General features: G+C 24.8%; 3 protein-coding genes across 4 annotated transcripts; 2 read left to right on the top strand and 1 right to left on the bottom strand.

The window, feature by feature from the left end:
- Positions 1 to 290: 290 nt before the first annotated feature.
- LOC100163905 (mesoderm induction early response protein 1) lies at positions 291 to 3,152 on the bottom strand. Of its 2 annotated transcripts, none has more exons than XM_016803593.2 (2): positions 3,035 to 3,152; positions 291 to 2,179 (listed from the first exon to the last, which is right to left on the bottom strand). In XM_016803593.2, exon 2 carries the CDS (start codon positions 2,159 to 2,161, stop codon positions 1,415 to 1,417), a length of 747 nt encoding a protein of 248 aa, XP_016659082.1. In that variant the 5' UTR covers positions 2,162 to 2,179; positions 3,035 to 3,152; the 3' UTR covers positions 291 to 1,414. The 2 variants fall into 2 exon arrangements, with proteins under 2 accessions (XP_016659082.1, XP_001944153.1); XM_001944118.5 differs by lacking the exon at positions 3,035 to 3,152 and adding an exon at positions 2,405 to 2,796.
- Positions 3,153 to 3,297: 145 nt separating this feature from the next.
- Psenen (presenilin enhancer 2) lies at positions 3,298 to 4,308 on the top strand. Its single transcript, NM_001162992.1, is given in 2 exon segments — positions 3,298 to 3,447; positions 3,633 to 4,308. Coding segments are annotated over 2 exon segments (435 nt in total). The 5' UTR covers positions 3,298 to 3,443; the 3' UTR covers positions 4,064 to 4,308.
- A 1,900-nt stretch (positions 4,309 to 6,208) lies between these two features.
- LOC100163171 (senecionine N-oxygenase) lies at positions 6,209 to 9,501 on the top strand. Its single transcript, XM_001946414.5, has 8 exons — positions 6,209 to 6,330; positions 6,979 to 7,186; positions 7,244 to 7,385; positions 7,481 to 7,602; positions 7,689 to 7,866; positions 7,951 to 8,101; positions 8,459 to 8,622; positions 8,764 to 9,501. Exons 1-8 carry the CDS (start codon positions 6,321 to 6,323, stop codon positions 9,121 to 9,123), a joined length of 1,335 nt encoding a protein of 444 aa, XP_001946449.1. The 5' UTR covers positions 6,209 to 6,320; the 3' UTR covers positions 9,124 to 9,501.
- Positions 9,502 to 9,952: the final 451 nt, after the last annotated feature.

Below are 9,952 nucleotides of genomic sequence, written 5' to 3'. Positions count from 1 at the left end.
GTTATTCAAAAACAATATAGACAAATAACGTTTTTAAAAACGTAATAATCAAAAACGTTTAAAAACGTTAAACAAAAACGATATTTTCGCAGGTAGACCGCAATCTGGGGTAGAGCGCATACGACAAGATAGCCCAAATTTATAATCCAGTAAGCTTTCCAGATATTGAACGCTCTTATTTTAATATGAGTTATTTTATGAGCTTAAGGCCTAAGAAATGTTGACATTGTAAGTAATTTTGAATTAAGAAGGTATATGTATATAATTTTAAAATAAATTTAAATATACCATAATTATGATAAAATCTATTAAACAAAAATTATAAACTTTAAATGGATTAACATCAGTTTAAATCTAACCTATATTAAAAATAAATAAAAATAAAAGTATAAACTTACTGTGTAGTAAAATAATTCATAAAAAATATAGAAGACAAAATAGTACATGCACATTTTGCTTTACAAATTGCAGTTGTTATTTAATTTACAATATGTTACAATCATATTTCTGTATAATTAAATAAAATTCATAATATTAAAAAAAATATACATTAGACAAGTAAAATAGAAAAAATTATAATATTCAAATTGACATAGGTAAAGAATTAATAAATGAAAATAGGAATCCAGAAAGCACAAAGGCCAAAAGCATAATATTTAATAAAATTTATGTTTACATTTTTCAAAAATAATATCAGTCAATATAGGTTAAATACCTAGTACTATTTAGCTAAAATTATTTGTTCCTGTATAAATATGATTTCTATTGTGACCAAAAATATAATACTAACAATTTGTTATTTAACAACAAAATGCAGACATCTTACAATAAATTATGTAAGTAGTATATTTTATTATTTTAAACATACTACCTACAAACTATACTTTTACAGTTAAACAATCAGTAATTTATCTAATATTGATAAAAGAATAAAATATTTTTCCTAAAATCTATTTGTACAAAAATTATAATTTAAGCCTAAACATAATAATCATAATGTTTAGAATTGTAAAACGCTCCACTAACAAAAAAGCTATTTTAATATGAAAGCATAACATATAAAAATAATATATTGAGACACCTTTAAGTGTAAGTGTATTTTTAAGAACCAATATCAATTAAATATAAAGTGAATTACTTCACCAATTAAATTTTACAATTATTTTTAATATTTAAAAACCCTATTTCAAGTAAAATGTTAACATGTCAACTTTAAATATTACATAATAATTTAGAAATTATATTAATAATACTTGATAGAAATGTAGTACATCCATATATTAAATACCTAAATAAATAAATAAAATTACAGTAAATTGTTAGAGGAACGTCTTATTTATACTTAAATGTATTAAAATTAGGCTAATTTAACATATTAATAATATGTTAAGTTAATAATAATTTAACAAACCCTTTAGTTATCCACAAGAGTGACATGTACACCTGATGTTTCCATCCGTTGTAACCGTTTTGGATCACAGTAAATTAAACAATTCCCAACTTGATTTGTCTTTTGATTAAGTACAGAGTTTTCTCCATCTTCATAAAATGTAATACCTGGTTGAAGAGCATATTTTTTCTTTTCCAGTCGTTCTTTACTAGCAAACACATCATGCCTTTCTGTTTTCTTCCATAAATAATAAAAATGAACAAGTTCACCAACTGTTCTTGTAGTCACTCTGTGCTGTTGAATCAGATAGAAGTTTTTGTTAAAACAACGAATACCATTTTCAAAATTTTTGCATTCTTCTTCTGACCACACCATCATGGCTCTTCGACCAAACATTTGATCATTTAATGAAACTCGACGTATTGCCTCTTCAGTATTAAATCCGCATTGCAAAAGTAAAAATAAAGCGTTTTCATCATCTCGTACATGCTTACCTTTGGGTAACATATTTGTACCGTGAGAAATTTGATGAATATGATGAAGATAGTCAGCAATAACTGCGTCAGTTGTATTATGAGGGTCCCAGAGAAGTTTGTCAACATTTTGGTAAGGTGGATCATCTCCATACTTGGACAATCCATCAGGAATTTGTGCTTGATAATCACTTCCAACCATTATAGTTTTTTTCTTCACTTCATCAAAATCACTACCATCACTATCATCAGTAGGATCAGAATAATCAGGGCGATCGTTTGTTACTCGCTTGGACATTATTTCGAGATTTTTAATCTAAAAAATTAATAATATATTTGTTAATTACGTACATTATACTATATCAAAATATATTTGAAATGTTACCAGACAAAATAACATTAGGATTGTTTGGTAAAAATAAAACACCTACATCGTTTTTGAACAAATATTTATTTGTGTAATTTACAATTGATTCTAGAATGTACATATTCTATTATCAATGATAACTACAATTATATAATTTTAAATAGGTATAATTACAATTTAGTATTTTTCAAAAGAAAGCTTCTTGTTTGAAGTACATTCAGTAGCAGTTATTAAACTAATATTTCCATAAAAAAAATTCAGGATCCTGGTACCCAAATTGAAAATCAAATAATAAATTAATAGTAATTCGTAACTTTGAAGTCTTGAGTATCGAATAATTAAATAACCGAACACCGAAATGACAAATACTGAACTATCCAATATTTATTTATTAAAAATAAATGTATAAATTGTTATAATATGGAAGATGAAACTAGTAACTATTAAGTATCGAAGACCGAAGTATCGGAGAATAATAAATCAAGTATTCAAGCATGAAACTATGAAGTAATAATTGTTTATAAACAATGCAATGCAAATATACAATAGTACCAAATTTCTGGTTCCTGATAAACATATGTTTTTATTTTGTTGTCGATTTATATTCAATTTTGATAATACTATTTCATGGATTAATATAATCAATTATTATACAAGCTCCATGACAAAATATATATAAATAATGTTCATGGATATACATCACGGACTAATAATGGACTGAAACGAGCAGCGAGCCAGCGAGCAGCTTATAAGTGGCCTCTAAAGTAGTCAGTAGTCCGTAATATCATACACATAAGATCTTACTCTAATCTACTCGGCCGTAAGAGTTTGGTTTTGGTCTCCTTGCTATAGTCTTCGTGAACCATGAATATATAATACCTATTTCTATAGCCGTTCTATCTATATTGTTCTATGCTATAGCCGTGTCATGAACTAAAAAATAGAAAAAAATCAAATAAAATAGATGATAAGGTTTATCTACTTACGTTGATAACTGATAAAATGTAGAATGTTATTTTATTTTATCATATCATGACAAATATTTAATTTCAATTCAATATAATATCATGGCATATTGGTAATTTGGCATCTTAGTTAATTATTATTCTAATTTAATTAAATAATAAACTGTCTAAAATAAAAATTTGCTTCAACTCTAGTCAATACTCCCTGTATATATATATTAATATATTTTGTAACTACTTCATAAATAATGGGTAAGAATGAATTTTTTTTATTTAGGTTCGACTAATGAGTATAGACTATAGACATTTAGTAATAAGGTTGCAGTAAATAATTACCTTTAATAGGCATTAATTTGTTTAAAAATTGAATTGTTTTTGTATTGTTTATAATTCCACATATTGTAATGATAATTAATCACATCACTATTTAATTTAAGATGTGTCAACAAACCCAACAACTTCTCAAGCAAATGAAACTGAAAATCAGTATCCAGAAGTGAGAATTCATCAAAATCCACAGACTCGTAATGTGCATGATGGAAATCAAACTGAACATAGACCACCCCATAATTGGAGAACAAGTATTAAAAAGGATGAAAAGCTGAATATCTGTCGTATTTATTATATTGCAGGATTTTTCTTGTTGCCATTTTTTTGGTTGGTAAATTTTGTATGGCATTATAATGATGCTTACCTAGCTGAACCATTCGAAGAACAGCCTCAATTTCAGCGTTATGTTTTGAGATCTGGTATTGGCTTTATTTTCTGGTCTGTGTTACTTATTGGTTGGGTGTTTTACTTTCAAACACAAAGGAATTATTATAATTGGGACTATCTAACCTTTAATTTTCCTACCGGTTCTTCTTAAATTGATTGTGGAGTTAAACTATTATCTAATCCTAAAGTATTTAATTTTTATACCTAATCTTTAATAACTATTAATGTAAAAAATAAAAAAATAATGTTAATATGATTTTTATAACAAAAAATATTATTATTTTTAATTCAATACCTGTTAAAATTGTAGATCAAAATAAATATTGATATTGTGCATTGTATGTAATTATAACTGATAATTTGTCTTAATTAAAAATAAACTATAATTCAATACATACAACTTGGTTCTTATTTATTCTTATTTATAGGTTAAGTTATTACAATGTAAACCTATTGAAAATGTGATGTTCCATTTAATTGAAAAATTGTAAATTGTATATTTACTAGTTTACTATAAAATACTGATGTAGCTTATTTTGAAGTAATTTCCGACAAAATAATTTAAGATAACTATACAATTAATTATAAATTATGGTATAGGGTGTTAAAGAACGATTTAGTTCTTAGTTTAGAATTCTGTCAGTGACCATAGTATGACCCGGTTTAATAATGATAAATTATGATTATAAAGTCCAATGTTCAATTAAATATTATGTTGCTTAAAACTCATTAAAATTATTTTTTTATTTCTACTGTAGATTGAAAAATCATTATTTCATAAACTATAATATAGTGTTTAGATATTTAACTTTATTTTTGTGTATACAATTCTTCAATAATCAAAACTAATTTAAAAAAAAAAAAATACTCTGCAATATAATAGGTAAACTGTAAATACTAAATAATAATATAAAGTCCAATCAATTTATAACCTTCCAAATCAAAACAGTTTTGTTATTACATAATTTATATGTTAAGTAATCTATAATAACAATCAAAGATCAAAAAATATATAACTATGTTATTACTTATAACTTTTAACAATAGCCAAAAGCTTTAAAAATTTGAATACATTTAGAAAGCTTCATTAAGAATCAAATAATTGTATTTGTAATCAATTATTTATTCATTCAATGTTCAACTAAAATAATTTTGAATGTAAAACATGTGGTTATTATTTAAATAATGTTTTACTTTAAAGTTAAGATTATTTAACATTCTTTTGTTTTAAACAAAATGTTTAAATAATTCATAAAATAACTTATAAGTCGCTAAATTTTACAAATTTAATCTAAATTCTATAGTGGATTATCTAAATTGTATTGAGCATTTGATTTGTATTGTATTAATTTATTATATTATACCTTAATAATAAAATTATAAAAAAAAAGTGTTCATAGTACAAATTCTATTTAAATCAATAATTGCTAATAAAATATAAAAATATTCTGTATTTACATACCTTTTACTAATTAGTGCACAATACATTATATTTTAGTAGATTGTTATAATGCGATTATTAGGTATATATTTATATTATTAAATTTGCGTATCAACTTTGATCAATAATTATTCACTGTTGTCTTGGTGACTATTTTATTGGTATTGTTATTTCGAGATCGCATTAAAGAAATAATTCAATATTCCATATTATGTTTTTATTAAAAAATATTTTTTACATTAAGCATAACATGCATTAAATGTTTGGGTCTTGAAAATAAAAATCACTAGTTTTAAAAAATTAAAACTGTGAACTAAAATAAAAATTAATGCTTTATAATAATATAATTCAAAATATTTTTAAGATCTAAATTATAAGTAAATTAATAGTTTAATTGTGTCCTAAATAAGTAGTATAAATCCTTTTGATATTATGATACAAATAAATAATTAAATTTAAGGATCTTTACTCAGACTGTAATATTTTATTTAGGTACCTGTGTCAAAAGTGTTTTTTTTTTTTTTTTGATAATATGTTGAATAGGTGATCGTAGAAAATCAAATTTTTAGAAAATAATTATCTAAAGGTAATTATGTATAGTTAATTATGTTTATGAATAATATTATTTTATGCATAATAATATTTACAGAGTTTATCAATCAATTTCATAAATTAGTTTAAAGATGTAAATACGTACATAATATTATATCATGTAGACATGAGTACCTATAATAGCTGGTGATCAACGGTCAAGAAATTTATCACGTGATCGTTAATAACTAATCTGATGAAATAGAAGTACTAAAATAATAATAGCTGATAGGTAAAATTAAAAAGAGTGGGGTGTATAATTTTCTATAAAACCACAAAACTTATTAGTGTTCAAATCAGATATTGTTGCATTGGCTGAACAATTGTGTTTTGGAAATCAATTTTTATCTTGAAATCCTCGCATATACTTGAAACAATGTGTCTTGGTGAGTAATTTTTCATTTATTTATAATTTTTATATTCTTGGCTATACCTATATGTTTATAATTAGGACTAGATTTTTGTTGCATTTGTATTTATTTATTTATTTCCTGGAATACTTGACACTATGCTTTCCAAGTTAAAAATGTGTTTCAAGTACAACAAAAAACTTTTTTTGGGGCATTTTTACATATTTGGGGTTTTTGACATTGAAGTGTATTTTTAGGACATTATTTATTCTTTAGGTCATTTTTTTAACCTATTTCTAGAAATATTACAAAAAAATAAAAATAAAAATATGTGAATACACATATTGTACTAAACAACTTAAGGTAATCTGTTTTTTAAATAAAATGATTCATAAATTTATCTAGAAGAAGAAAGCCATTCCGTGAAAGAAGGTCAATTCCGTGGAATTTTTTCAAGGCATTTTTTAGTGTTTTTAGATCACAAATGCATTTTTTAATATACATCATCACCTACTTAACAAAATCTTTTTATTGTATACAAAATATCAAGAATAGACATTAATTATCATTATCATTACCTATATTATATTATCAATTTTAAATATAGTCTAAATAATTTATAGAAAATTGTATATTTTATTTTCTACCTAAGTTATTAACATTTGTACTGAATTTAATTTTAAGCACAAGAAAATAAAAAATCAGTGGCGATCGTTGGTTGTGGAGGAGCTGGATTAGCAGCTATTAAACACTTTACAGCTGAAGGATCTTTGTTCAAATGTGTGGCATTTGAACAGACTGACAATGTTGGTGGTACTTGGGTATACACTGACAGAGTAGGCAAAGACAAATATGGCTTACCAGTTCATTCGAGCATGTACAAAAGTTTAAGGTATACATAATTTTTTAAAAATATTAATCATTTTTCTAAGAAGGTTTTTATTTTTAGAACAAATTTGCCTAAAGAAATCATGGAACTTCAGGGATTTCCCCATAAAGGACCTGAAGACAAATCATACGTGGCAGCCAACGAAATGCTAAAATATTTGGAAGACTACGCAGACCATTTTGACTTAATGAAACATATCAAGGTAATAATATTAATGGATATTTATAAAATAAAAACTAATATAATATAGTAAATAACATATTATGAGTTATTGTTTATTTATTAATTGTATTATAGTTTCATCATCATGTAAAGGAAATTAGTCCTTTAGAGGGGAATCGTTGGCGTGTAACTGTAATTGACTTGCAAGAAAATAATGTGGAAATATTGGAATTTGATGGAGTTATTATTTGTATAGGGTAATTAATTTATACATACATAATTTTTTTTTATTATATTTACTACTTAAATTGTCTCTTATTAATTTTTCTCATACCTATTTCAGCAATTACAGTAATCCAGCAATTCCCGAGGTTCCTGGAATAGAGAAATTTCGGGGAATTAAAATGCATAGCCATGATTACAGGGATTCTTCTGTATTTAAGGACAAAAGTATTGCAGTGATTGGTTGTGGTCCCTCAGGATTAGATATATCATTTGATATTGCAAAAGTTGCAGAAAAAGTAATAACAATATATTCATTTGAATTTTTTTTTTTCTTATTTCATTCCAAATATTAGTAAAGATTTAAATGATTTTTATCTTAGGTTTACCTGAGTCACCATAACCAGCGTGTTAAAAACATGAAATTTCCATCAAACATGGTTCAAAAAACTGATATTAAAGAAGTAGTGGAAAATGGAATAGTTTTCCAAGATGGATCTTATGAACAAGTTGATTCAATTTTATATTGCACAGGTAAGCAATTAATACTACCGGTAAATTAAATAAATAAATAAATAAAACATTTTAGCTACTAAAATCAACTTTAATTATTTTCAATATTTTGTTTTAGAAATATAAAGAAATTGGCCTACTATGGCTATAGAGAAATCTTATGGCCTATTTAGGCACATATCATCAAAATGTTCATGTTTCTATACTGGATTTTCTTCATTTGAATGACCTTTCAAAGGTCTAGAACTAATAAGATAATATTTTTAGTTATTTATTTTTTATTTCTAATCTTAAACTCAACTTAGTCTTAAATTAATTTATATACATAATTTCACCTGTATGTTTGTATTTACATATAATCTATTTAACTTTGAGCAGGATACAACTATAAGTACCCATTCCTGAGCCCAGAGTGTGGTATTCGTGTAGAGAACAATCATGTAAAGCCACTTTTTAAGCATGTTCTGAACATTGAGCACCCTACAATGTACTTCATTGGAATTCCAACCAACACCGCTGGTTTCTGTATGATTGATTTACAGGTAATTCTGCAATGAGTACAAACTAAAACCCCCACTAAATTCTAATATTCTTTAATCTTATCGAATAAAATAAAAAATAGGTAAAATGTGTTGTAATATGTTTAACACTTTGATATACATATAACTGAGTTTTATTTACAGGTACAATTTGCCAAAACATTTTTAGAAGGGCGAATGAAATTGCCAAGTAAGGAAGAAATGATCGAAGATACACGCCTAGACGTAGAGTTAAGATTAGCAAGTGGATTACGACCTAAAGAACTCCACATGATGGGTCGTAGGTCAAAGGATTATTACGATTCGCTGGCATCTTTATCAGGACTGGAATCAGTGTCACCCGTTGTTCTACAAATCTACTTTGATGGAATTGATAGATTTATGTGTGATTTCTCACACTTCAGAGAAGACAAGTACAAATTATTGGATAAAGATCATTACATGGTTAAATTTCCAAATGAAGAAGAACCAGTAATGAGGAGACAAGAGATTGTTTCAAATTAAGTTTTTGACTATAGTTTGATTATGATTTAGTAATAAAAATATTCATAGTCTATATGAGTGCAGAGTATACCAATACAAATAGTGTTATAAATTAATAATTAAACTGTAATTAAGTTAGTTTTGTATTAAATAATCGAACTGATTTGTATTAAATTTAATTTGTATTTGATATTTTTTGTACTAGTTATATTTTTGTTTCTATTTTTTTTTAATTATATTTGTTTTTTTTATATATAAAATTATGTTGTTTTCATCACTAAGGTATTCTGGTAATATTTATAATGTATATGTATAAAGAAAACTATTTGAAAACTTATTTTAAAAACATTGACGAATTATTTATGAATTATAAAAAAAAAGAAAAAAATGAAAAAAATCTATTAACGCCTCTTCTGTTGTTGAACTTATTTTATGAAAAAACATTGAAACATGCTAAGAAAACATGTTTATGTATATAGATTATCCCATTACTTCAATTAAACGGTATTTATGGATAGGCAAGATTATAAATTGCTTAGTATATTAGTGAAGACAATAAGAACATTTATAATAGCATTAAATAAATTGTAACAACATTTAGGTAGCATAATGGCCTATCTCTCTGCATTGGGGTTTAGTTATTTTGAAATAATAATCAACTTATAGGTATACAAATATTACTCTAGATATTATAATACAAGGAATAATATATTATTTTTCTTCAATTAATTACATTAACAATGTAAGTAAAAAATCATTCATAAATTGTTTAACTTTAAAAATACAAGTTAATTAAAAACAGGAAAATATTTTTTTATTAGGATTAGCCTTGTCTTCTAATATAAACTAT

The sequence above is a fragment of the Acyrthosiphon pisum genome, chromosome A2 (assembly GCF_005508785.2).
Source record: "Acyrthosiphon pisum isolate AL4f chromosome A2, pea_aphid_22Mar2018_4r6ur, whole genome shotgun sequence".
In the NCBI taxonomy this organism is placed as follows: domain Eukaryota; kingdom Metazoa; phylum Arthropoda; class Insecta; order Hemiptera; family Aphididae; genus Acyrthosiphon; species Acyrthosiphon pisum.
This window is presented reverse-complemented; position numbering and strand designations above follow the sequence as displayed.

What these genes read in the sequence shown, in the direction of transcription:
- LOC100163905 (XM_016803593.2), bottom strand. Translation starts at nt 2,161, where the DNA reads ATGTCCAAGCGAGTAACAAACGATCGCCCTGATTATTCTGATCCTACT.
- LOC100163171 (XM_001946414.5), top strand. An exon ending in ACTTAATGAAACATATCAAG is followed by an intron (nt 7,386 to 7,480) that starts GTAATAATATTA and finishes ATTGTATTATAG; the next exon opens with TTTCATCATCATGTAAAGGA. An exon ending in TTCAATTTTATATTGCACAG is followed by an intron (nt 8,102 to 8,458) that starts GTAAGCAATTAA and finishes AACTTTGAGCAG; the next exon opens with GATACAACTATAAGTACCCA.